Consider the following 27788-nt stretch of genomic DNA (forward strand, 5'->3'; position numbering starts at 1 on the left):
TCATATATTATCCAGTTTCACATTCTCACAGGATCAGCAATTACAACAGCCACCTCGTCTCCCAAGTCTGAAAACGGCAAGACGGCCACGGCCGCGGCCAAAGGCGAAGCACTGATGTGCTCACGAAACAAAAAATTGCACAATTTTTCCTTCATTTTTCTTAAACTAATGGCTGACGCTAAGGCTCACTACTGGAGAACGGAAACCCTTTTCTTCTTCATGCCTCAAACGAAAACGTTAAACTTATCTGACAAGGCGGACAAGGTCTCTTCAATAATTAATTGCACACACACACGAAAAAATCCTTTATGTTGCATAAATATTTTGTTACACAGGGTACAAAAATACTTTCACTTTTTTGGTTGGTTTCAAAGTTGGGAAAGAATGAGGAGCCATGGCAGGGGTGGGGAGCGCCGGGGAGAGGTAAGCGAAATGGGTAGAGAAAGGATTTTCTTAATGGTTGTTGGCCCATCTGAGGAGGAGGAAACAGAAGACCCCGATTTGAAATGACCAGGAAAATGCTCTGTCTTGGCTGGGTGGTCCTTCCTGTTCAGCCTGGAAGTGAGTGGGGTGGTGGGGGCGGGGGGGTGCCAGCCGCCGGGCGGAACTGGCTGCGGGGCTTGGTCCTCACTGAAGCGGGGTGGGTGCAGGGCAGGGGTGTGGGGAAAGGGACCTGGAATGATGAGCTGTTAGTGGCCAGGCCTTGTTGCCATGGTGACACAATGTGAGAACAAACTGTACACTCACATATACACAAGTTTAAGTGTCTTAATTCATGCCAGAAAACATGCAAAATTAAATGCCTCGTGTCTCTGAGGTGGGGCTACGGAAGCAGATTTGGACTGGAGGTCAGGCCTTGCTCAGTCCCAGGGAGGCCTCCCCGCTGGGCCTGGGGGTCCCAGCAAGAAGACCCCTGAATCCGGCCATGAGGGCTTAGAGTGGGGCTGTGGGGCAGGACAGGGCTGAAGAGGAAGAGAGGAAGGAAAACAGTCCACTGAGTCAGGCTTAAAATTCACAGTCTTTGGAGGGCAGCAGCAGCAGCTCTGCAGGCCGCCTGGGGGCAAGGGGGACGCTAAGGGCGGCTTCCTCCCCCATGGGTCGGGGGCCTCGAGCTGTGGTGACAAGACCTGGAGGGAGGGGGGAGAGAGGGGGCCATGAGCAGAGGTGGGAGACTGGAGCAGGACCCAGGCCCGCCCCCTTGCAAGGAGGCTGCCAGGTGGAGGGTAGGGGGTGGCAGGGTTGGGGGAGTGGGGAGAGCCAGCCAGAGTGCCCCCAGTGCAAGCCCAGGTCGAGTGAGCACCAGCGAGCCCCGGAGCCATGGCCTGGCAGGAGGCCGGGCTCTGGGAGGCTCTCTGTCCTGGTCTCAGAGCCCGCACTTACTGAAGAACTAACAGAACTGCCGATATTTCCATCCCGGCTGGGTGGCATCAGAGGAAGGGCACCAGCGCACCTGTAAGAGAAGCCGCGGTTAGGAGCTAGCGGAGCAGCGCCTTCGCTCAACGGGGGAGCCCGAGGGACGTGGCTTTCCGTGCCCCGTCCACGTCCTGGTGCTGTCTCAAGGGCGGAGGCAGGCCAGTTACTCACCGCCGGGGGTCAGCTTCCTCATCCCCAAAATGGGAGAGTGCCTTCTGACCTGCCTCTTCTACAGGACGAGGTTCAAAGGAGAGGACAGTTACACAGCTGTTCACACTCCTCCACTGAGTCTGGCAGTAGTGGGAGGAGGCCTGGCAGCCGGCGGGGGGTGGTGGGCTCGCGGGCCCCAGTCTGCCCATTCCCCTAACCAGGAGAGTGTGGGACTGCTAACATCAAGGAAGGGACCTAACACATTTTCTCTCAACTTCTTCGAGCCTCAGCGTCCTCACAGCTCCAGAACAGACATGATTAAGTCACAGGGTGCAACAGTGGAGGACAGGGAAGCCTGGTGTGTTGCAGTCCATGCGGTTGCAGAGTCGGATGCCACTGAGCGACTGAACAGCAAAGTCACACGGTGTCCACAAGGATCAGGTAAGACAGGACATAAAATCCCCTTAGAAGCCAAAGTCTGCGTGGCCTCCAAGGGGCAGGACTCCCAGACATTAGTCCTGTCCTTAACAGGAGTCAAGGAGTCACAGCCGTGACCCAGCTGGTGCTTCCACGCCCATCCACCGCCCCTCCTGTCCCCTCCATCATTACTGCTGCGTAGCCACTCGTTGTGTCCAACTCTTGTGACCCCATGGACTACCCCACCAGGACCCTCTGTCTGCGGGATTTCCCAGGCAAGAACACTGGAGTGGGTTGCCATTTTCTTTTCTAGGGGCTCTTCCACATCCAGGGACTGAACCCACATCTCCTGCAGCGGCGCGTTCTTTACCACTGCGCCACCAGGGAAGCCCATTCCCCTCCATTACAAGACTCCTAACTTTAGGGATTTGTGACCTACCAGCTGAGCCTGCCAGAAGGGGCCTGGCAGCAACCTCAACTCTGGACTTGCCAGAAGGCCCCACAGAGCAGTGGTCCCAAAGTGGGATTCCCAGAGACAGGCCAGGAAATGACACGCACTCCCTTCTCCAAGAGCCGGGAGTCTGGAGTGTGAGCTGTGCTGGGGGCCGAGCCAACATTGCGGGGAGGCTGCCTGCCCCAGTCACAGACAGCACGTTTGCCCCTGGCTGCCTGGGAGGGTGGAAGCAGGGCACCACAGGGCCCCAAGTCAGGGGTGGGGGGCGGAGAGCTCCGAGAACGGAGCCAGACTTCTCTTAGGAAAGAGAGGGAGGGCTCAGGAGAGCCCTCGATGAGGCAACCGAGTGGCAGCTGGGCACAGAGACAACCCTCGCGAAACTGCACAGTCAGACCCGGTGCCCGCTCGGCTGCCGGGAGTCCCCGCCGCCAGAAGCAGAGAAGACATCAAGCAACGCCAGGCTACCTGGCAGCTGAGAACTTGCTCCTGTGGCCCCTCAGAATTCCAGGTGCTGTTCGCTACAGCTCAGGGCCACCCCGTACTCAGCAGGACGTCGGCGTTGGTTCCTCTGCAGTGCCAGGACACTCGGCACTTGGCACATCTGGGTCCCGGGCCACCTGCCCAAGGCCGGAAGGACACTCTGGGCTCCAAGGATGGGGCACCGCTATTGTCACACAGCTGACCCCGACCTGCCAGGATCACCTGGATTAGGACCCACACCACATGGGCAGGGCCAAGAGCCTCGTGGAGGCATCCAGCCTCAGAGGCCACCTTATTTTCTCTCATGTCTTTTAAACATCTGGAAGCACTTCCCTCCCTTCCTGGCTGACAGCTGAGTGGGAGGAAGCCTCTCCTCCCCTTTGCTGAGCTGTGGGCTGCCCTCCCAGCTGGAAGCCCAGCTGGACACCAGAGCTAATTCCCCAAGAGAGGGGCGATGAGGAAACCAGCACCGCTGCCACGGGAGGAGCCTGCAGCCAGTCCAGATCAGGGAAGCCCTAGTGGGCCCAGACCACTGCCCTTCACCCAGCCTCCAGCTGGAGCAGCCCCTCATCAAGGAAGTGCAGGGCAGGCTGGGTGCCCTGCTGGGCTGGAGCAGGGAGAGCATCAGATGAGAGTGGGAGGGACCCTGGAGGCCTCCAACCCAGCCTCCTCCCCCAGCGGCTGCTGAGGGGCCCCTGCAGCAAGCCTGCCTCATCCGGCCCAGCCCTCTCCTCTAGGTGCTGCGCCCCGCGCTCCAGAGCCTGAGGCAGCCACTGCCTCCTTGGGGAGGAAGGAGAGGAAAGCCCTCCTCTCTGAGCTCGGGATGGTCATGCCACTGAAGTGGGCAGAATGTCCTTGAAGCGCTGTGCTTCCACTTTCCTCAGATGCCTGGGAGAGGCTGGTGGTCCAGGTCCCTCAAGAGGCACAGTCCCTTCCGGCCCCAGCTCAGGCTCAGGGGTCAAGGCCAGCTCAGCAGGGAGTGAGTGGCCGGTCCCCTCTCAGGGCCTCCAGTCATTCACAGGGCAGGCTTGGGAGGCCTAAGTGGCCATCCCAGAGAGGCAGCCACGGGCATCCAGAATGCCCACAGCTCCAAGAGGAGGAGCAACCAAACAAAGGAATTGGGGGCCGCACTCAGTCCCCCTCAACCTGGGACTGATGGAGAAGACACACCGAGAGGTGGGCGAACGGATGAATCCTCACGAGAAGAAACAGGGACAGCCAACAGACACAGGAGCCTCGCTCACCACCAAGTCCAATTAGGGGGCTTCCCTGGTGGTCCAGTGGTTAAGACACCAAGCTCCCGCTGCAGGGGCATGGGTCTGATCCTCGCTTTGAGAGCTAAGATCCTGCATGCCATGTGGTGCAGCCAAACCCAACGGTACCCAGTCTTACTTAACCCAGACTGGCAAGTCTACATTTTGACCTTGTGATAGTTCTAGGAAATTTATGATAAGGAAAACAAGCAGGACAGGTGCCCAGAGAGGTGTGAACAAGGGCGTCCATGGCAGCACAGCCTATCAGGGCAAAAAAAAAGTGTAAACAGCCTCAGCCTCAGTTACCTGCCCTCTACAGGGAGCTAGACACACGCTGGCAGGACAGCCAGGATGTAGATTACACTTACTGACATGGAAGCATGTCCCGATACCTTAGTTCTAAAATGATTAAACATGTAATTTGTGTGAAAGGTTCATACCCATGGATTTACTTACACTCCCGTGTCCAGCCACCTACGAAGTCTAAGGACTAAAAGTGCTGATATTCTGGGGAGCAGCTAAGGGAACAGAGAAAAAGCCCTATCTATTTCTCCTCATGAATGCAGACCTCTAACAGCTTAATGCTTAGGCACTCGGCACATGCTACATGCTGTTCTTAAGAGGTTTCCACACACTAAGTTCACTTAATCCTCAGAAAGCCCTCTGAAGTTGATGCTATTATCATCTCCATTATACAGATAAGAAAAGAGAGGCAGGGGGGTTTGGTCTAACTCATCAGTAAGTGGCTGAGCCAGTGTAAGGGGGGGGGGTGGGGAGAAGGACCACAGTGAAAGATCTATATCTTCAGGTTGAAATGGAAAAAGAGGTCCAGATTGGGAGGGCCCTGGTATGCATGGGGACATGCAGAACCCTGCTTCTAGGCCAACGTCTTCATGCGCCCTACGCTAGCGTGCACCTGCCACCCATACCCTCTGAAAGGAGATGTTTCTATCAAGATGATCAGAAGGTCCAACAAGACAGCCTCATTCATGCCAATACAGATTTAGGCCTGAACCATCTGGCTCATCCCCTTTCTTCCTGCAGGTCTTGTCCTCACAACTACACGAGGACCGCATTCAGTTTTGCTCAGGCTGAGCTACAGGCAAAGGGCATGAGGTCAGGAAGTACATGCTAGGGTACAGAGTGGAAGAACCAGTGTTCATCCCTTTTGTCTACTGGCTGCTGCTGCCTCTCCAAGTCATCTCCTTACTCCTAGGGACAGAAAAACGCAGGCTACTGATCCTCTGAGTTCAGAATAACCTCCTTAGTCTCCACTTCCTTCATGCAGGCATTTGCAACCTCCACCTCTGGGGCAGCACTGTCAGGGGGCAGAGAGGGGGCTCTTGAAAGTTAAAGAGAAAGTGCTACTACTTAGAAAATGCTTTTAGGGACTTCCCTGGCGGTCCAGTGGTTAAGAATCTGCCTCCCAATGCAGGGGACATGGGTTCGATCCCTGACTGGGGAACTAAGATCTGATATGCTGTGGGGCAACTAAGCCTGCAAGCCACAAACCATGGACCCAGCCCATGGGCTCTGGAGACCTGGTGCACCTCAAAGTAGACCCAATGCAGCCAGGAAGGGTGGAAGGGAGAGAGGAAGGAAGGAAGAAAATGCTTTCGGCCTTTTACTGCATTTGGTCCTAACAGTGCGTTTTACTGTCAAGGACACGGTTGTGCAGAGAACTCAGGTAGCGGGCCTGAACTAGTCACCCACGATCCAGACACTTATCGTCAGGCTGCTCCTGAAAAAAGCCACCATCTTTTGAGGTGGCCTTCACCCCATTCCCAGGGAGGCCAAGGTGACAGGAGCTCAGGCACAAAGAGTCCTCTAGTCTCAGAGGTGACCTGGGGGGAATTAGACAATAATGATGCTAAAAGTGTGCTTAGTTGCTCAGTCACGTCCAGCTCTTTGCCACCCCATGGACTGTGGCCCGCCAGATTCCTCTCTTCATGGAATTCTCTAGGCAAGAATACTGGAGTGGGTAGCCATTCCCTTCTCCAGGGGATCTTCCTGACCCAGGGATCGAACCAAGGTCTCCTGCATTCCAGGCAGATTCTTTACCGCCTGAGCCACCGGGAATGTTAAATAATAACCATCAGCACTCCCTCTATGCTAAGACTACCATCATTTCACAAAGCAATGGAGACACAGGCCAAGAAACTGCACAAGGTCACACAGGTGTGGAAAGAGAGGGCTTAGACGGAGGCGGCCACAGGGTAAGGGGAGGGAGGGAGGAGGCTGGAAAGGCAGACAGGAGGCGGGCACACAGTCTTGCTGTACAGAAGCTTAGGAACGGGGAGCACCACGCTACTGCTATCCAGCCGGGGCACCACCCTGAAAAGGGCAGCCATGTAGCTCCTGAATATTCCGACATCCTGACTGTCCTGGCTCCCAGACTCTGCCTCATGTGGTCATGGTCTAGCATCTCAGAGGAGATAGGGGCAGGAGCTCCCACCCAATCTGGTCCTGCCCTCTCGTTTTACAGATGAGGACCACATGGAGGCCCAGAGGTGAAGTCACCTGCCAAAGATCAGGTGGCCAACTAGTGGCAAAGCTGGGATCAGAGGTCTCGTGGAGCCCCTGCAGTTAACCGCCCCCCCAACCCCACTGCTTGGTGGGGAGCACCATCCACCTTCTGCACTCCACCAGGTCAGAGAGGACTGTCTGCACTCACGGCTCTGTGCCCACCACAGTGCTGGTCTGCGGTCAATCCCCAACAGTGCCCAGGAGAGGGAGAGCCCTGCTGCCTCCCTGCCTAGATCGATTTCCCAGTGTCTGTAGCACACAGCTGGGGAGACTGCCCAGTGCAACCATGTGTCTGCTCTCATTCAACCCAAGCAGCCGTGGCCAGGGGACTCTTCGAAGGGTTCAGCAGCCAGGGAATCAGCCCTCCACCTTGGGGCTGGGTGAATCCTTCAAAGGCCTGGGATGAGACACACACTTGGCCTTCCCGTGAGCAGACCCCCAAATCCTCCCACCTCAGCTTCCAGTTTCTGCAAACCCTCCGTCCTGGCTTCTCGTATCCTTGAACTGCTCATCTCCTTCCACTGCCCTGGTCAAGTGACCTGTGTTCCCCACCTCTCAACAGCCAAGCTGCTCTTCCCGAGCCTCAGCTAGCTTACTTCGCTGATGAGAGACCCAGGTGCGCTTGCCACTCACCCCAGCCCTCCTGTGCTGCCTGGCGGTGCCCGGTCACTGTGGCACCGAGGCATGGCTGAGAGCTGACCACCTGGCGTGGTACCCGGCGTGGCACTGGGCAAGCATAGAGCCCTCCCAGCCCAGCTGTACCCCCCCACCCCCAGAAGCGCTGGCTGCATCTTCTGCCCAGCCTGGAGAGTTTCCAGGCTCAGCGAACACAAGAGCAAACAACCGACGGGCACCTCGGAGGTTTCAGGTGCAATTCTAGCCCCTCACATGTCTTAACATTTAATTCTCACAGCAACCTGAGGCAGATAATACTATTCTTATTTTTCCAGATGAGTGAGGAAAAAAAAAAAAAAATCCAGACAAATCTTTCAGAGCTTTCTGGAGTTCATGAAGAAAGGAGGAGGCAGAAGTAAGCAGTCTGGGCCTGGTGACCACACTCCATCACCATAGGCACAATGGGCACAGCCTGCCTGCAGGCGTCTAGTGGACCCACGGCGGCTCTCTCACACTCCGTGTTAGCAGCGTAGCCTGAACGTGGCCTCACAGCTTATCGTCTCCTCCCCCCATCACATCCCAAACCCCAAAGGTACTGTCAAGCAAGAAGCAGTGCTGTGACAGCTCTGGGGAGCTGGGCGGGCCATGGCCAGGTGGGAATGGAGCCTGGCCAGCTCAGAGCCTTCCTTCTCCCCCATCCTGCTTGTCCTGTCCAGGCTTACCTGAGCATGGAGGGCAGCGGCAGCAGCAGTGGCGGCTGGGTAGGTGAACGCAGTATGTGAGATGGCTGGGGTCAGCTCTGTAGTGTACAGAGGGTAGGGGGCCCAGGCCTCTGGGGATGCGGGGATCAGAGCGGCCCCCATCAGGTCATCTGCAGTGGAGACAAGAGCCCCCATCATCAGTACGCTGGCTCCCCCTTGCACCACCCCATTCCAAGCAGAGAAGGGGACCCAACGCTATCGTTTAACATGAGGTCCCTTCTCAGCTCCCCCGAAGGACCCCAAGACTCTAGGAAAGAAACCACAGTAACTTGGCCAGGCTTGGCAAGCATCCTGTCTGCTTCAAGAAGCCCTCGGATGGGCTCGTCTCAACCAAGAGGATCAGAGTGGGCTGCGAGGAAGCTGGGCAGAACCGACAGCTCAGGAGCTCAGGCTAAGGTGCAGCAAAGGCTGTGGGGGCGGAAGGAAGCCTGGGACCCGCGGGCATGAGTAACAGTGGGTGCAAGAAGGTCCTGGAAAAGGGGGCGAGCGTCCACTCCCGCAGGGGTGCCTTCTGCATGCAACTTCATCCACAAGGGCCCCCAGCTCTGCCAGGTAGAAGGCAGCAGACGGCCGCTGAGTGCCACTCACAGGGGTCCCGTGCGATGAAGTGTGCTCCAAGGGTGGGGTGAGCATTGGTGGGATTTGGTGTAGCCATTAGCTTGTTCTTGGCCATCTTGGTGTTGGCTTTGGCAAACTCTAGCCTCAGGGTCTGCGGGTTCTCAGGATCAAAGCGAATACCCTGTGAGAAGAGGAGGAAGGGAGAGGCTTTACTCTGTGGGACCCAGACTGTCCATTGCATACCTCATGATCTATCTTGAAAGACTCAGCCACACAGAGGCCAAGACAGAGGACACGCTGGTTGGGCCTCATAAGGAGTGGCGTTTGGCACAGGTGGTAAAGCCAGAGATTCTGCCCCAAGACGGCTGGGGAAGGTGCGTCCGTGGGCCCTTTCCTTAGGTGTGGAGTGGAGGAAGGTTTGCGGAAGACACAACAGAAACCCCACTGTCTAGAAGTCTGTGGGCTGGAGAAAGGCCTGTTCTCCATCTACTCACGTTCAATGCGTTCTTGGCTGCTTCTGCTCCTGCCCGGCTGTCAAAGATCACAAAACCAACAGGCTAGTAGGAAAAAGAAAGAACACCCCTGCATCTCTCCCAACACTCCATCTCCCCCTCAAGCATACAAAACAAATACATATACATATATATATATATATAATTTTTGTCCATAGCCTCCTGATGTTCAATAGGAAGAACAGTGAAAGGTTCTTGGGCACCAAAACTCTCCCACCCAGGTACCACTTTCTGGGAAATGATGCCAACAGAGCATTATCCCACTGCATGAAACATCACCCACTTTTTTGCTGTTGTTGTTTAATGCATGCAGGTAATTAAGTGCTAGTGTTGTGCCCAGCAAGGAAGGAAACACTGATGTATCAAGGACATGGGAAGGATCCAGGTTCAATCAAGGGGCAACAGGTTCAAAACTTTTCCGACATTCTGCCAAGGTTCAGTCCAGACCACAAATGGCCCCTAAAGACTCTGGGCTCCAGAACTCCTGGCACTAGGGGGCAGGGCACAGCCACCACCTCCACGGTCCTCAGCCTCCAGCCCCACTATCGTTTCTCAGGGGCCAGAGAGGGGGGCCAGGAGCTGACCGGCAAGGAGAGGGAACCTGTCTACTTTTTCTTCCTCTTACAAAGGAGGCTACTTTTTCATCAGCCCAGGACAGGACCAGGATGACAGGGGGCAGGTCTCAGCTGCTAGGTGCTTCATGACCAGCTTAGGTCCAAGCTCAGCAGTCGGTCAGGGCTTGGAGGAAGAAAAATATTGGAGAAATTACCTGTCTTGATGTGAGCTTGATCAGGGACCCTTCATACCCCTGCAGAGAGAGGTAATCAATAACAGGGAAGGTCAGGCGCCTCTGTTGTACTACCCCAGCCACCCTGCAGCCCCACCTTTCCCCAGCTCACTCTCTTCTCCCCCCCAAAGACGATCCACCCAGATCTCCACCCCACACTGAGCACCCTCAGCCCTCGAGTCCCACATCACACGGCCTCGCACGTGGGGTGGGCATCACGCGGCAGCATTCATCCTCTCGGGCAGGAATTCCCCTTTGCTCCATTAGCCTGTCATCTGGAAGCTCAGACCTCCCCTTTTTAAGTTTTCTTATCCGCAAATGGAAATGCCACGCTGAATCTCAAAGATTCCTTATATGGCAAAGTCTACTGAGGTTCTACCATCTCCACTTTACAGATGAGAAAACAGAGGCTCAGAGGGGCTCAGCAACTGACAAAAAGCCACATGTGAGTCAGCCGAACCGGGGCAGAGAGCCAGGTCTGCGATCATGGTTTCTAATAGTTCTCCTGCTGCCCAGCTCAGATCTGGACTCATTCCTGATGCTTCTCCTCCGTCCGAGGCTTTGCCCATGGGTGGCTGGGTCCAGACTCACTTTGAACGGCCTGAAGAGCAGGTAGAGTTCTCTGGGTTTAATATCCACAGGGAGCCCACTGACGAACAGTGTCCGGACCTGGGGAAGAGACCATGGTGGTGAGGACCAGGGTTACAGGAGAACAAGGATGACGCCTCCTCCTTCGGGAAACGAACTGGAGTCCTTCCAGGGTTGAAGGAAGAATTCAGGATTTCCTGAGACTCCTTGAGAGGCTGAGGCAAATGAGCAGCCAGAGTTTGACAGCATTTAACCTTCCAGAATGATTTCTGGGCCTCCCCTCTCTCGGTATCCATCCTGCAGGCATTGCAACAAGCACGAGCGGAGCACCTTTGTGCAGACTGTCCACTGCCCAGCAGCCCCAAGGGGAGCCCTGTCTAACAGGAGCACAGACCAGGGACCCCTCTGAGGCTTGAAGAAAGCTATGGTCTCTGACCTCCAATGAAAGCAAAGGTACAATCATACATATTTTTCAGAAGATGGGGAGAGAGGCTCTGTCTGGTTTGATAGGGAGGCAAAGAAGTAAACTCTACACTCTGGAGGGATTTCATCAGAGGGCCCAGCACTTTCATATCCATCTCTTCCTGCTTTCTAAGCCAAGTGAAGGCTCTTCAGTGGCCGGGAATGTGTTGTGTTCTTGCTTCTCTGCCCAGCTCTCTGTAGGGTTCTGGTACTAAATGTTTACTGAATAAGGAACTTAGGGAAGGAGTCAGAGATGGAACAATGATGCTGGGCTTTGACGAATGAGTAGGATCTTGCCAGCTTCTAGTGAGGCAGAGGATGGTGTAAGTTTCAAGCCTTGCCCTCAACAAAGTTACAAGCTGTAGTTGAAGCTGGGTCTCGATACCAGGTGCCCATCTCGTGACTCAGGTCTGCCAAACCTGACCTCCTGAACGGTGGGTAAAGTCCAGGAGAGGACTGGTGGGAAAACTTTCTTAATTTACCTCTGCTGGTTAAATGCAGCCAGCAAGACCAGATCAGTCCATTATTATTACAAGGGAGGGAGATTTTCCAGAGTGTAGATCCATTAAAAACGTCTTGAAACTGTGCTTTCCTGAGTAATGAAAAGTCTGAAAGAGTAGAGCTTCCCAATACACTGGACTCCTGTTTTGTTTTTGGCTGCATAGCTTTTGGGACCTTAGTTCCCTGACCAGGCATCGAACCCTTGCCCTCAGTAGTGAAATCTCAGAGCTCTAACCGTTGGACTGCCAGGGACTCCCTCAACTCCTGTTGCAAGTTGCCTCTCATACCACGAAGCCAAAAGTAAGTCTTCAGGTCATCACTGACAACTAAGGACAAGTTCACACGCCTGGTGCCTCAGATGGTAAAGAATCCGCCTGCAGTGCAGGAGACCCGAGTTTGATCCCTGGGTCAGGAAGATCCTGTGGAGAAGGAAATGGCAACCTGCTCCAGTATTCTTGCCTGGGAAGCCCCATGGACAGAAGAGCCTGTCAGGCTACAGTCCACGGTGTCACAAAGTGTAGGACACAGCTGAACGACTAACACTCTCACATGCCTCAACCTACCCGTCCCGTGGTTTATTCTCAAAAGCCTTTAGTGTACCACATCCCCCTCCAGAGGCACCAAAGAACTTCCGTGCTCTGATGACGGCCTGAGAGGTGAACCCAGCCAATAGCCTTTCTGGAGACAATGGCGTAAACCAGGAGCCCAGAGCAGTCAGGCCAAGTTACACCCAACACACACACACTCTCTCTCCAGTGACACACATGCCAACAACAGAGACAGGAACGGCAAAGGAAACCAGCCCCACCACTGCTCGGAGCCAGCGGCCCCACCCCCATCCCCACAGGAGTGGCTCACGGAACAGGTGAAGGACAGCTCCTTCTCTCACGGCAGTTTCCACCCAGAAGCAAACTGAGCAGAGTCCCTTGCCGGTTAGGACACCCCGTCCCCTTCAGTGATGCCTTTCCTCGCCACACACACTTCTGCTCCTGGGCCGGGGGTGAGGCTACCCCATGTCTCACAGCCCTTGGCCGCTGTGTCCCTGCACGCACAGCTCCTGAACACCGCCCTGTTCCAGAAACATCTGGGAGAGACCAGACACCCCAGGCTCCAGGAGGATTCGCTCGAGCTCCTGGACTCCAGAGGGCAGCTGTCCTCAACAGCCCTCTGCCCTGTGATGAAAAGGCCTCTCATTTACATGTAAACCCCCGAACAGACATGTCTCTCTCAGGTCATGCAGCTTGTTTTTTTAAAGGTAGAAGGACTCAAAACCCAGGTCTCCCTCCCAACTGCTCACCCAAGCTGGTAGAGACGATGCTTGCTTTGGGGTACCACACTGGAAAGCCCAGCCTACACCCTAGAGAATGGACTGAAAGTGTACAAGCCAGTCAAGGCCCTGTTCCCTCCTCTCAGGATGATGGAACGCACTTTGGGTCAAACACACAGAACCAGAGCTGCCTCGCAGCAGAAACCTCTCCCTCAGTTCTCCCCAGGGGCTACCAATCTCACCCCAGCTAATTTTAAATCCTTCCTCCAATGGCTCCTTTCTGGCCAGATTTCCCCAGAGGCCCCCTAAAATAGAAAGTTCTCAGCACAAAGTTTCCTGCTTGAGGAAGCAGACGGGAGTGAGTACGGGGGATCTTTCCCTCGTTCCCAGCTCACACCCTGATTTCCATCCTTCTCTGGCTACATGACTCTTTTCGTCTGCTTCTCATCTTTTAGGTTCTAGAGGCTACAATACAGGTCTCATCCTGTCCTGGGCCATTATCCCTTAAGAAGCAAGCCCAGGTCAAAGCCGCTCTGGGTAATGTGGTGGGCCTCCGTCTGCCAGTTCACAGACCCTTTGCTGGGAGGCTAACCTGAATGCTCTCCTTGGTTCTTACTTGACCCCGCACACCCCAGCAAATAACATGCCCTCTGTCTTGTCCCCTTTTGCAGACATGGAAACCAAGACCCCAGAAAGGGCTCATGAAAGCTTGGAGCAGAGCTGGGTAAGACCCAGGAAACCCCAATTCAGCCGTCCGCGCCATTCATCTGGCTGTGGGGAAGAGGGAGCTGCAACTGGGCAGCCTCGTTAGCCCCAAGGATGGGTCAGGTGCTGCCATGCATCCTTCCAGTAGCCAGGCCCTTCCCTGGGTGCCTGTTTAGGATGACAGCAAAGTTCCAGTGACAGGAAGCATGAGCTTAGCAGGCTGGCCAGTCACATGTCGAGACAACAGAGTTCCCAGAGCCCACCTACCCGCTGTGCTGCTTCAACTGCATCAGGTCCCGCCCCAGCCCACCGACCCCAGGTCCCCAGCAAAGACCCACACAGACCCGCTGCTCGGCAGCTGCTCGTGCTGCCCCACAGCCCGCCCCTTTCTCATTCCTTAACTAAAGAGCATCCACCCTTCAGGTCCCTCTATTTCCTCACTCCGTTTTCCTTCAAGTCTTACGAAGGCCCTCAAAGACCCCCTGGTCATTTACTGGTCCTACCAGCCTGCACTCACCTGGACTCCAAAACCCACAGGCAGGAGACGAGTCTCAAAACTTTCCTATCCTCCAAGGTGTCCAGAGCCAGGCTCAACACCTGAGACCTCCCCCATCTCTACACCCCTCAGTCCCTCCAGGGAAGGGACTCAGAGCCACAGACAAACGTGGCTGAGCATAGCAGAGCGCTGCCATAAATGGGAAAGGCTTTAGTTAGTGAGACCAGGGTTTGCATCCCAGCTTTATGCTTGGCTTGGCGAAGCTGCTTCATCTCCCTGAATCTCAGTTTCCTTACCTGTGCAACACAGATATCATCCACCTTCCATGATGATGAGCACACTTTGCTCTATGCCCAGCATACTTTATGCCCAGCATCCAGGAGAGGCTGAACAACATGCATCTTCACTTAGGGCTCCTATGATCTCGGCATTTACCTGCACAAAAACCTCACTTATCAGGTACCGCAGGCCATAAGCCTAAGGAGGCTGGGGGGCTTCCCTGGTGGCTCAGTGGTAAAGAATCCGCCTACCAATGCAGGAGACGTGGGTACGATCCCTAGGTCAGGAAGATCCCCTGGAGAAGGAAATGGCAACCCACTCCAGTATTCTTGCCTGGAGAATCCCATGGACAGAGGAGCCTGGCAAGCTACAGTCCATAGGGTCGCAAAAGAGAAGGAAACGACTTAGCAACTCAACGGTGAGGCTGGATCAGGCCCAGATCAGACGGGCTAGGACTGTACAGGAGACGACCTTGGGCAGTCGCTGGATTCTTTAGTGCTCCTTTTCCCCAGGGAGCTCATGTCCAAGGTGGGAGGCACTGTGGAGACCAGCTAGTTCAACACCTTATTTTATAGACGATGAAACAAGAGGCTCAGGATAGGAAGCTGACAAGACAATCTAATGGCACAGTCAGGATCCTTGGGTTTGGCAGGGACAGACACACCTTCTGTAAGGTCTGGTCAACAGTCCTGTGTCTCAGGCCAGCACTGGTGACCACTGCTCCATGCCAATCACTAGTGCCAGCCTCACGACAATAGGACACAACCCTCAGCAAAGAGTCAAGCACAGACCAAGGGGTCAGGGACCAACTGCCATTGACACAAGATGGAAAGATTAACCAGAGAACCCATGGCCTATTCCACAAGGCTTTCCAGGTGGCTCAGATGCTCCAAGAATCCGCCTGCAATGCGGGAGACCTGGGTTCAATGGGGAAGATCCCCTGGAGGAGGGCGAGGCAACCCGCTCCAGTATTCTTGCCTGGAGAATCCCATTGACAGAGGAGTCTGGTGGGCTACAGTCCATGGGGGTCACAAAGAGTTTCACATGACTGAGTGACCAACACTTTCAACACAGAAATGTTTCAGGGTAATTGGAGGAAGTGGAAGGGGTTGCTCACACAATCCCAGGCTGCCGGAAGGCACCAGCCTTGTTTACCTGGGTCCTTCTCCTTCCATACACTCTCTCTCTCCAAAAGCATTCACACAAACCAAGAGAATACCTCCCTTGCCACGAAACATGGAAAGCAACCACGGTCCTGTTGAAATGGTCACCTTCATGGCAAGTACCAGCAGATCATGCTGGACCACAGCCTCATCCTTGGCACAGTTAGAAGGCAAGTTTGGAACAGGGTGGAGAAGGTAGTGATTGGGGAGGGGTAGAGAAAAGAGAGAGAATCCTTTGCAATCCCCTGGTGGCCTAGTGGTTAGGACTTGGTGCCTTTACTGCTATGGGCCAGGATTAGAACCCTGGTAAGGGAACTAAAGATCCCACAACCTTGGTGGATCAGCCAAAAAAGAAAAGATGAGGAATCTTTAGAGGCCAGTGAAAGAAGACACATGTTGAGGAACCTGCTGGAAGCATCAGATTCAACACAGACAAGGAATTTGGCCAGAGAGGTGTCCCCATACAGGACCGTCACAGACACGGTATACGGCCTTCACGATGGTCAGAAGCAGACTCACTGGAGGCCCCAGCCAGCACCAGGCCTGCCTAAGGCAACAGGCTGGCCTTCGGCACAACGGTGTCCCCAGCCAGCATGGCACGGGGGCTCCCAAGGCTGCTCACTCAAGCAAGCCCTACTGCCTATCTTGCCCTCAGGCTGCCGGGAGCCAGGCAGTCCAGCCCACAGGTTATCGCTGGTGGGCAGACTTCCTGGGGTCGGCTCAGTCTTCACTGTGTGGTCCTGGGCCCCTTTCCTCCAGCTAGAGCCAGATCTTGGGTGCATGGAGCTCCCAACGACCTCTGGCCTGCTCCTCCCTCCTCCCATGCTCTGGGGAGGGGCGGAGGAAGGCACAGGAAGTGGTGGCCTCCGCCCTCAGCCTTACTTTTTTTTTAATATTTATTTATCATTATCTTGGCTGCACTGGGTCTTAGTTGGCGGTGTGCAGGATCTTCATTTCCTCATGCGGGATTTTTTCTGGGGCGGGGGGGGCGGGGGGGGGCGGGGGCACAGACTCTCCAGTTGTAGTGGGTGGCCTCCAAGAGTGCCCGGGCTCAATAGCTGTGACATGCAGGCTTAGATCCTCTGAAGCCTGTGGGATCTTAGTCCCCCAGTCAGGGATTGAACCTGTATCCCCTATATTCCAAGGTGGATTCTTAACCACTTGACCACCAGGGGACTCTCCCTCAGCCCTTTTCTCTTTTCTAGACTGTGCTGGGTCTTTGTTACCGTGCACGTGCTTCCTCTAGCTGCAGCAAGCGGCGTCTGCTCTAGTTGCGGCGCACAGCCTCCCTCTGCAGTGGCGTCTGTCGTGGAGCCCCAGCTCCAGGGTGCACAGGCTTCAGTGGCTGTGGTACGTGACTGAGCTGCTCTGCAGCATGTGCAATCTTCCCGGACCAGGGACAGAACTTGTGTCCCCCGCCCTGGCCGGTGGATTCTTATCCCCTGGACTACCAGGGAACCCTATCAGACTTATTTTGAGGCACACACAGGGCCCAGACCACATGGGAGGGCCTTTCAGGAGGAAAACCAGAGGAAAGCCCTCATGTGGGATAGGACGGGGGTGTGGGGTCCGCAAGGCTACTCCCCAAAGTACTCCCTCCCTAGTGGGGGGGACCCCACAGTCAGTCCAGGCTGGGGCCTGGCTGCTCCACCTTCATTCGCAGCATAAACACACAACTTCCCAGGTAAGGGCAGCAGCAGGATATTGTGGCTGAGAGGATGGGCTCTGTATGGACCAGTTTCTTTTGTTGGGTCTCAGCTGTAGCATGTGGGTTCCTCTCTAGTTTCAGTCTGTGGGCTCAGTTGCCCCACAGCATGTGGGATTTTAGTTCCCTGACCAGGGATCAAACTCGCATCCCCTGCTTTGGAGGGCAGATTCTTAGCCACTGGACCAGCTTTTACAAGAGATGAAAGGGGTAAACACTGCTGTCAAAACAGTCGTTTATCCTTGGATATTAAACCCCCTTATCCTTCAACTCAGCCTCCTTCCAAACCCCAGCCTTGTACTGTCCAAGACAGCACCCTGGACTCCAGGGACCCCCTGTTTGGGGCCCAGATCTTTGTCCACAAAGGATGCTGAGGTAGAAAATACCAGGGCCACCCCCATCCTTCCCCCACCCCCAAATAAATCCCAGGGGTCCACCAGGAATACTACTCACTGGAAGAGAACTCCTGAACTCGTGCCTTCTAGGCAAATCTCTGCCTCACAAGGCTAGGAAACTTGACTCTGGGCAATAGAAACATCACACCAAAGAGATAAAAGACCCTCTTTGAAAACTGATTCCTTGTAGCAATCCTTTAGCAACTCTGATAGTTAGAATCCAGTCCAGAAAAGGAACTGTTTCAACTGTCCACTCCATCAAAACATCTTGCTAGCTTTGAACCCTGCCTGCTTGCTGCTTAGCACAGGGAGCCCTCCTGGTGTCATCTGGATGGAAAACACCACTTACAGAAGCGGGTGGGGGAGGAGGGAAATCCAAACAGGGGAAAAACAAGCCTCTCGAAAGCCCCTCCCACATCCTTCCCCAACTCCCAGCCCTCTCCAGCAACCCAAATGCAGAATATCTGAGCTGGGAGAAACCTTATTTTTAGCTGAGGTTCAGGGAGTTGCTCCAAGTCACCGAGCACGTCAGAAGTACCCCAGTGTCCCTGGGTGCCCAGCTCACAAGTCAAGGCTCTTTGGCAGACCTTGATCTCACACCACCAACCCACTCAGACCCCAGTGGGGGTCAGCCTTAGGTGTCCAGAACAAGTGACCTTCAGCGTCTGAGCTAAGAGGGCAGAGCGATGCCTGGGGCAGCACGGGGGTTCCACTGGAGGATCCATGGTTAGTCTTAAACAGTGAATTATATAGGGAGGTCAAAGGGAAGGCTGACAGACTGCCAGTTCTCAGCAGCTGAGTGGGAGCAGCTGTGTGCAGTGGGGAAGGGGCTAAGAGTAGAGCAGGGACCCTCACGGCCTCAGGAAGACCCGAGTCCAAACAGAAGCCCAGGACAGTTTATGAGCTTCAGACTGCATTATATAAAGCTTGCAGTTTTCCTGCTGCAAACATCCACTGCCCATCATCCCGCCCAAGTCAGCTCTGGCTTCTCCAAGGGGAAAAGAACCATTGAGAACCAAGACACAGGACTCAGGCTCAGCTTCCTGCTCGGCCAATAAAGCTGACACCGAAACAAAAGAAAAAGTGCCTCAAGCCAACTATCAAAGAGCCTGATTGAAGTCCCAGCCCTGAGGCCAGGCAAGTGGCTTCAAGGCCTTACCACTGCCTCAGCAATAGAGAGGAAGGGTGGGCAGGGTCCTTCACACTCTGACCTAAGAAGCCAGGGGAGGGGGAGAATGTGATGGAGTCTCTGAGTGATGCTCAGGCACTGTCCTCCATGGGCTCAGGCCTCCTAAATCTTCCTTTTTGCCCACAAGACAGCAAGGAAAGGAGGAAAGAAGGGGACAGAGGTTGAGAGGGTGAGAAAGCAGGATGCCGGAAGCCAGGCCCTGGGGGTTTCAGAGGGGTCTCTCTGCTGGGGCAATATTGCAGCTGCCAAATGGAAACCTCAGAGCCGGCACCGTACCCCTGCAGGGGCCTGGGCCTTTTCTTCTGTATACATGTGTAGGGGGTGGAGTGGGGCTTGGTTCTGCCTGGGTCCTGTGCTTAGCCTTGGCACTGGTAGGTCACTCTTACCCCTCCCAGGGGAAGTAAGTCCCTCTCAGTGGGGCCACTTGACGAGAGGTGGATGGAATGTGGTGACATGGCCCGCAGACCCAGGACTTATAAGGGCTGAACAAGGACACGGGGAAAAGAGCAAGCAGATACAGCCAGACAGCAGAGCAAACAGACAAACACACACGCTCCCAGAACCCCAGGCCTCCCGTGTCCTCCAAGGAGCTCTGGGCTGCTCAGCTCCCTGCTAGGACACTGCCCGGCTTCCCTCCAGCAGGCCCCATCTAAGACACCTCCAAAGTTACCACAATCCGATCTGGTGGAGAGAAGTCCAGGCTTGGGAGCTGTTCCACAGTCCTGTGCCTTCCTCTGACAATTCTGGCCCCAAATCACATGAATCAGGGCCTGACTCTAAGGCCCTACTTTGGGCAGCACTTTGTAATTTCCACTTCTTTCACAGCTACCATGGGAGTGTGAGCCTGAAGGGCCTCTGATGTAACAGGCAGAGTGATACAGGCCCATTTTACAGATGAGGAAACCAGCTCAGGAATTAGGTGCCTGGCTAGCCATTGGCCAAGCTGGGGGTCAAATCCAAGTTATCTGGGAAGTTAGGGCGGGAGGAACTAAGATGGCCTAAATACAGCTTTGGACCTTATCAATTCAGTTCAGTCGCCCAGTCATGTCAACTGTTTGCAACCTCATGAATCGCAGCACGCCAGGCCTCCCTGTTCATCACCAACTCCCAGAGTTCACTCAGACTCACGTCCATCGAGTCAGTGATGCCATCCAGCCATCTCATCCTCTGTCATCCCCTTCTCCTCCTGCCCCCAATCCCTCCCAGCATCAGTCTTTTCCAATGAGTCAACTCTTCGCATGAGGTGGCCAAAGTACTGGAGTTTCAGCTTTAGCATTAGTCCTTCCAAAGAAATCCCAGGGCTGATCTCCTTCAGAATGGACTGGTTGGATCTCCTTGCAGTCCAAGGGACTCTCAAGAGTCTTCTCCAACACCACAGTTCAAAAGCATCAGTTCTTCGGTGCTCAGCTTTCTTCACAGTCCAACTCTCACATCCATACATGACCATTGGATAAACCATAGCCTTGACTAGACAGACCTTTGTTGGCAAAGTAATGTCTCTGCTTTTCAATATGCTATCTAGGTTAGTCATAACTTTTCTTCCAAGGAGTAAGAGTCTTTTAATTTCATGGCTGCAGTCACCATCTGCAGTGATTTTGGAGACCCCCAAAATAAAGTCTGACACTGTTTCCCCAACTATTTCCCATGGAGTGATGGACCTTATAGTCCAAGCTATTTCTAGCCCCAAGAACGGAAGGCTCCACATCATGGGAACACACCTGGTCACAGCTGCTACGAGCCCTGTTCTACACCTCATTAGGGAACCCAACCAAGCAGCATGAATTGTGCTATGCAGACTCCGTGCTCCCAGGCTGGCTGGAGGTAGGGGCCAGGCCTGCTTTCCATCTGGTTCCAGACAGAGAGAGAGGACCATGCTTTCAGAGGCAGTTCAGAAAGACAGGCTCACAGGGCCTCCAGCACCAAGTTTCCGGGCATGGCTTCCTTCCCCCACTGTGCTGTCCACCCACCCTGTCCGTGTGGTCACCCAATACCTGTCTACTGCCTGACCCTGTGGCTGGCAAAGGTTACAGGTATCACCACCACTACACATCATCCCACAGATTCAAGGAGTTGTCCTAGGGCAATCCCATGCCCTTCCCCTAGCTCCAAAATCAGTACCTCCAACCCTTAAACCATGTAACATTAATCCACTGAACATGACACCGTGCTCCTGAACCCAGAGGGCCGAGCCCTTCACATCTGTACACCACCCGACTGAGGCAGACGAAGTCTGGTGAGTTTCCTAAAGGGATGCTCCTGTCGGGAGAGGGTCTCTGTTCAGGGATGGAACCTGTGTTCTAGCTTGGAGCTGCCCTGTCTCCAGCACAGTAGGACCCCTCCATCCTAAGTCGTGCCCGTATACAGCTGCAGCTGCACATCAGAACAGGGACCAGCCTGGGTGGAAGCTCTTCACAGCTGTGAGAGCAGCAAACGCTCCCCAACCTGGGTTCAGGTCCCATTCCAAAAACTTCTCCCGATCTTTCCCAATTAAAACCCCAAAGTCCAAACAAACAAATCACTCACTTGGGAAGAGGGGGAGTGGCTAACCGCAAAGAGGAGGTAGAGACTCCAGGACACTCATGGCGTGGCATGGTTCAGGTCAGGCCCTGCCCCTTCTCCTTGAGGGTGCTAGGCTTGGTCAGAACTATACAGGCAGCTGTGATGACTTCACAATCAACGGCCTGTCCTCAGTTGGCTCTAAATGGCTGTAAATGACCGATGGGCCAAGGCAGACCCTCTGACTACACCCAGCCCCTGGTATACTCTGGAGGCACCCAACATGAATGGATCCACCAGCAGACTCTTCAGGAATCGAGGACTCAGCGATCCTGCCACCTGTCTAGCCTTGATATACCTCACAGGTAACCTTATTCTTTCCATCCAAGGATGGAATAGGGAAAGAAGCTGAAACTGGGGAGGTCACGCTGGTCCCTGGGGAGGCAGTAGATAGGGTTCGGCATAGGAAGCTCTGGGGCTATCTGCAGTTCCCACCTCACAGCAGCGTGGTCTCTGAAGTATAGGAGATGGGCTCTGCCCGGGTCCTCACACTGTGCCTGGGGTGTGAGGTCCCCTCTGAGGTAGCCATGGTTAGGGGATGGCAGAGAAACTGACAAGTTACCAAATGCTGCTGCTGCCCAGAATCAACGGCCGAGCAGAGGCTGGGGGCCCCGAGGTACGGCCAGAACCCAACACTCTAGCTGAGCTCTTGGTAACGTGAGATGGGCGGCCTTGGACCAGGAGCTCAGCCCTCAGGGCAGGTGGGAGGTCACCTCTCCCCTGCCTTTAGGACTCTCTGGAGAACCAGTGTGATAAATGGGTGGAAACAGAGCAAGCTGAGTGCTGAAGAATTGACACTTTCAAACTATGGTGCTGGAGAAGACTCCCGAGAGTCCCTTGGACAGCAAGGAGATCAAACCAGTCAATCCTAAAGGAGATTAACCCTAAATATTCACTGGAAGGACTGATGCTGAAGCTGAAGTGCCAATACTTTGACCACGTGATGCACAGAGCCAACTCACCGGAAAAAAGACCCTGATGTCGTGAAAGATTGAGGGCAGGAGGAGAAGGAGACGACAGAGGATGAGATGGCTGGATGGCATCACCGACTCAACGGACATGAGTTTGAGCAAACTGCGGGAGCTAGTGAAGGACAGGGGAGCCTGGCGTGCTGCAGTCCATGGGGTCGCAGAGTTGGACACAGCTCAGTGACTGAATGACAACACACGGGTGGAGAGCGTGAGAGCAGAACAGAACATCCCACGGTTCCTGTCCTGTCTCCACTCACAGTGCTGGCCAGCCTCCTCTGCTCTGCTCCACCCCAGAAATGGAGATGAGAAATGAGAATGTCCAAACATTGAATGACACTTAGAAGCTTGTTCTTACTGCAGTGAACCAGTCAGGCTGGCCACTTACAGAGACCCAAGAAAAAGGCCTCCCAAATGAAAGGCAGTCACTTTAGAGTTACTTGAAGTACCTTTTTTTTTTTTAAAGTTAAGATGCCCAAAGCAATAGGGAATCAAGGGGTTGGGAGGTGAAGGCGGTCAGCCCCAGCACAGGCTACAAGGGGGATGTACTGTCTGTAGAGAATTCACCTGATCTGGTTTTTATCACCACACATTAACAATTCTAAACATCATCTATCATAAACTGCTCCTCCCGCAGGGGCTGACAGCTCCCACCACCCACTTTCAGGATGTGACCAACTCAAAGAGAACTAGTCTGGAGCCAGCCCTGGGCTTCTATCTGGGACCCTGTCATTATCTAAAGCTCAGCCCTCCAGAGCCCGAGATGCAGATCCTCTCCCCTCTCCCCCTCAAGCCTCATCCAACCCCCAACACAGAACAGAAGAGCCAGCAGAGTGTGTTAAGAGCAAACTCTGGGTTCAAATCCCAAATCAACCATTCACGAGCTACATGAAAGCTATTCAACCTCTGTCTCAGCTCCCTCATTTATAACATGGTAATAAAATAAGTACAGCACAGCGGTGTTATGAGAGTGAGATGAGTTAAAATGGTCAAATGCTCAAAACAACACCTGTTATAAAGACTAGATATGGGTTGACAGTACTGCAAATAGTTCAGTAGCTCCATTAGGTTATCTGAACAGAGGAGACACATCCCAGCAATCCCCAGGGCAGAGGGGAGTCTGATCTACCAGAACCTGTCTGGATTGACCTGCTTGGGTCCTGTTTCCAGGTAAAAGCCCAGAAGCATAGATGCTTCCCTCCCCTTATCCCCTAGAAAGTCTTCAGACAGAGCACCAAGATGTCCCAGATCCTGGCAAATATTTTTGATGGCAGAGAAAAGAAAGGGGGCAGTGCCCAAATCACACCCTTGACCCTAAAATTCCTTTGCTCATTTGAGAGCTAACCTTGACCCATCCTGCCAGAGGCTAGGGACCAAACTGGTTCTTCAGAGACCCCTAGAGGACACACGATGGACCCTGGGGTACCAGACCTGCAGCAAGCAATTTTGACCCAACTTTAGTGGATGCAAAGGACAAAAATGGGGATGGAGAACACAGAGGGGGCAAGACCCTTAGGTCAAGCTGTAGCTCCCTTAGCCACCATTAACCCTGCCTTTCTATAACTTACCGTTAAGCTGGCTTAAAACTTTAACTTTTAGAAACTTGAACTTCACCCCTACTCCAAGATTCCAAATACCCCACTCCTCACAGGGGGTCCTCAATGAGTAATTACTGTAACTTAATACTACCTTGTCTTATGAAAGTGAAGTCTCCGTTTTCAAAATAGAATATACTTTTAAACCAAATATATCTTTCCCCAGAAACACTGTAACTATCCAGCCATCCCTCAAGAATCAGGAAGCCAAGACAATGCATGGGTCTGGGTCTGGGCAGCATCAGAGGCAAACCCAACCTGAGCTGCGTTCTTGTGCGATGTTACATCCGCACCTCCTGGAGCTCAGGCACCAGCCAAGACACACCCTGGGGAGAGTATAGCCTCTAGACTGAAAAGGACACTTGATTTTCTAACCCATCTCCTTCCCAAGTGACAGAAAAATGCCTTCCTCCCAGGCCTGCATGATCTCAGGCTGTTCATAATGTGGCCCCCAGCATCACTTCAACATAACAAATGCCCCGCAGTCACCCAAACAAGCCACGTGGTTCCACAGGCCACCCCTACTTTTATATGCACTATTCCCTCTTCTTGGATTGCCTCTACCATTCCTCCAGGTCTAACAACCACCCACTTAGCCACATATTCCTCGCCTTCCTAGGTTTGCTTTAGCTAATGTCCAATAGCCAACTGGGAAGAGCCAGCCTAGGTCAGCCCTGAGAGGAACCACCTCTGCTAAGGTGAATTTCTCCAACGGTGGCTCTTCGGGGTTGCAGAACTGCCTACCTAGAGGGCATCTAGGCTGAAGAGAATATGTCCAGTTCCTGCTCAAACCACCGATCTAAGATGGAACCCTGGCTGAAGAGTTTTTGGAAAAAGGGCTGCCTCTAGTGCTTACGTGACCAGAGCAGATGTGGGGCTCCAAGAGACCACTGCGGCCCTTGGTTTTAGACCTCTGTAGTAGCAAGAGCCCATGCTCCCTCCCCAGCACCGACTGCACTGATTCCCTGAAGCACTACAGGGCTGTAGCCCACCTCTGCCCACAAGGAGAGAAATTCCACTTCTTGACGGTTCTGCCCTCTCTCAGAAAAGCTACTTAGAAAAAAGTGACAAGTACCTCAAATTTCTCCAAGATTTTAGACTGGCCACATGGTTCACCCTTCCCACTTCAAAGGGGTGGGTCTGAGGGTCTCAGGTAGGGTAAAATCCTTGCTGAAGTCAACCCTCCAGCAGAAGTGGTTCTGGGTCCATGTCCAGCTTCACAGGAGATGGACAATTTCAGTAGAGACCCCCCACACACACAGCAACCCTGTCACCCTCCCCCAACTCTCAGGGGAGACTCTAAACAACCAGATAAGGTCAGGATGGGGTCCTCAAAGCCAAGAGCTTGTCAGCATCAAAGTCCAAGACAGACAAGGCCTTCAGGAGCCAAAAGAACCCCAGCCCACACCACACTCGGGGACAGATGTCAGACCCTCTGGTGTAGTGAAGGGTTATGTATTCCGCCTTTCCTTCCCCACAGAAAGCGGGATCTAGACCAGATTCTCAAAATGTCATGCCATTGGTGGACTGGGGCTGGCACCAGGCCCGTGAATTTCTAAGAGTGGGAGCTAGCCCAGTGACCCTCCCTCCACCCCTCCCACAGTAAGGAGCCCAGCCCAGCCTGGCCAGTGCCGCCATTCTGCACCAAACCTATAGCACGGAGGCCGGCACCACCGGATGGGAAGCAGGCAGCATCGCCAACCCCCACCAGAGGCTCTGCGGTTTCTCCCCCAGACCAAAGGGAAGGGAGCTCAGGGTGGATAACTGGCCCTTGGTTTCCTGGGCAAGAGCCTGCCGGACATGGCAGGAAGGGTCTCCTGGCCCTACAGTGACACAGCAGAGGCCCCTCCAGAGAGAGAAAGAGCAGCGAAGCCTGCCTCGTTTCCACAATAGTTTTGTCTCCGCCGGCCAAGTTTCTGGTCTCCATTCAATGATAGCCTTAAGGCTATATCCACACACCCACCCCTCCACCCCGAATACACACAGCTTCCCGGTTTTGCCACATCCAATTAACCACCCAGCTGCTGGTGATTCCACGAAGCCTTCAGACACCCTCCTCCTAACACATGGACGGTGAACACTCCTTGTAGAATCCCACCGGGGCCAGCTTTGGGGTCCTGGCTTGGCTGCCAGGGCAAAATCCGACAGAGGAGAACCAGGGACTGAGAGTCTTTAGGCAACTCCTTCTCAAATCAGTCAGTTGACATCTGGGGCCGTGAAGAAAGCCCGTCTATCCCGCCATGAGTACAACTCTAGTGAACCAAGGTGCCGCGCAGCCGGCCCAGGCCTCCAAGGTCACGAGGAAGGGTCAGGGTGGAAAGTGCAAGGGAGTGAGGGTGCCGCCCGCCCGCCGTGCTAATCCCGCTGTTTCTCTCAGCCGAGGCGGGAGTCCCGGCCATGCGGGAGGAGCGCCTCGCAAGACGACAGCGAGCCGGGCGGAGTGCGGAGAACGAGGGACGCGCGGGCAGCCGGCGCGGGGCGGACGCGGCGCAGCTCGCCCACCGCGGGACGCACGGACGGCGGCCGGCGCGCTACCCGCCCCTAGCCCGGGAGGGCGGGGAGACAATGCCCAACCGGCGGGGTAGTCCAGGCCGCACGCCCCCGCCCGCCGGACACGGGCTGCTCCTCCCCGGCCGAAGGGCAGCGGCGGGAAGGCGCCGGGAGCCGCTGCCAGACCGCGCGGGGGGCCGCGCGCGCCCCGTCCCCCGCCCCCCTCCGCGTGCACTTCACCGGACCAGTCCCGGGGCGCAGACCCACCTCCTCCTCCAGGGTACCGCCGGAGCCCGTGCCCGTGCCGGTGCCGGTGCCCGCGCCGCTGCTGTGCTCGCCGTCCGGCTTCAGGTTGCTCATGGTGCGGGGGGTGGGGTGGGGCGGGAGTGGCGAGGGGAAGGGAGCGCGGAGGGCTAGCGCGGCGCCCGGCCCCGGCGAGGAGGTGGGGAGGGGCGCGGTGAGCAGTGCGCTCGGGGGGTGCGGGGCGGGGTGGCGGTGAGAGGGGCAGCCGCCGCGTCGGGTTGGGGGGTCACATCAAGTTTGGCGGGTGCGGGAGGCGGGGAGGGGGTGCGGCGTGGGGAGGCACCGGGAGCCGGAGCGGAGCCGGAGCGGCCGCCACCTCCGCCTTTTCAATGCGACCGGCGAGTGCGCCCGCGGCGGCGGCGGCGGCGGCGGCGGCGGGGCGCGGGGCGGGCGCCGGGGGAGGGGGCGGGCGCCGGGAGGCGGCGGGGGGCGGGGGCCGGGGGCCGGAACCGGCCTCAGCTGGGGCCCGGCCAGCCCCCTCCCCCGCCCTCGCCGCGGTCTCCGAGGGAACGCGCAGCCAATCCCCGCCGCGCGCTGCGGGCTCGCCCCGGCCGGGGCTGCGGCGCGCCAGTCTGCGGCGGGGCTTTTCCCCTCTCTCCCGCGTCCTTTCTCTCGCTCTCCCTTTCCCCTTTCCCGTCTCCACCACGAGTTTTTAAACTTGGATGAACTCACCCAGCGAACTTTCTTAAAGGGACCGCGCGCACCGCGCCGTCCCAGCCCGCCGGAGGTGGGACTGGGTGCCAAGCGCCCCACGCTCCCTGGCCCCCTCGTCGTCTTCACCCCGGCGGCCCCACGCGAGGGGGCGCCCGAGGCGGGACTCCAGGGTCGTCCGCTTCAGGAAGGAGTCTCCGCTTTGAACTCTGACCTGGGGTTATGGGTGTCCGGCGCGCTCTCACCTCCCCCCAGCTCCCCCAGCCAGCCAGCCAGCCCCCGTCCGCCCTCTCCTTCCTCCCTCCCAGCGTCGGACTTGTGGAGGGCCAGGTTCTGGGGCTCATGGCCAAGGCGGGGCTGATACCTGGGCTTCGGCCCGGGCTAGGCGCAGTCTGCTGCGTGACCTTGAGGAAATCACTTCCCCTCTCTGGCCTCAGGCTTCCAGCCCAGAGGGTGGGACTTAGATCTCAAACTCCCCTCCCGCCGGCAGTCACAGACTAGGACTCTGGGCTGGGAGACGAGTCTCGGGGATCCAGTTATTAGCCGCTG

At 55.4% G+C, this 27788-nt stretch overlaps 1 protein-coding gene across 1 annotated transcript; it reads right to left on the reverse strand.

Annotated features, from left to right (window-relative positions):
- RBPMS2 (RNA binding protein, mRNA processing factor 2) lies at positions 1–26654 on the reverse strand. The gene is made up of 8 exons (XM_068963763.1): positions 26553–26654; positions 10518–10595; positions 9909–9947; positions 9122–9184; positions 8658–8808; positions 8031–8179; positions 1381–1450; positions 1–1127 (listed from the first exon to the last, which is right to left on the reverse strand). Exons 1-7 carry the CDS (start codon positions 26643–26645, stop codon positions 1388–1390), a joined length of 636 nt encoding a protein of 211 aa, XP_068819864.1. The 5' UTR covers positions 26646–26654; the 3' UTR covers positions 1–1127; positions 1381–1387.
- Positions 26655–27788: the final 1134 nt, after the last annotated feature.

Source organism: Capricornis sumatraensis, chromosome 2 (assembly GCF_032405125.1).
Source record: "Capricornis sumatraensis isolate serow.1 chromosome 2, serow.2, whole genome shotgun sequence".
Classification (NCBI taxonomy): Eukaryota; Metazoa; Chordata; class Mammalia; order Artiodactyla; family Bovidae; genus Capricornis; species Capricornis sumatraensis.

What these genes read in the sequence shown, in the direction of transcription:
- RBPMS2 (XM_068963763.1), bottom strand. Translation starts at nt 26,645, where the DNA reads ATGAGCAACCTGAAGCCGGACGGCGAGCACAGCAGCGGCGCGGGCACC. An exon ending in CAGCCAAGAACGCATTGAAC is followed by an intron (nt 8,809 to 9,121) that starts GTGAGTAGATGG and finishes CTCTTCTCACAG; the next exon opens with GGTATTCGCTTTGATCCTGA. An exon ending in CTTCATCGCACGGGACCCCT is followed by an intron (nt 8,180 to 8,657) that starts GTGAGTGGCACT and finishes TCTCCACTGCAG; the next exon opens with ATGACCTGATGGGGGCCGCT.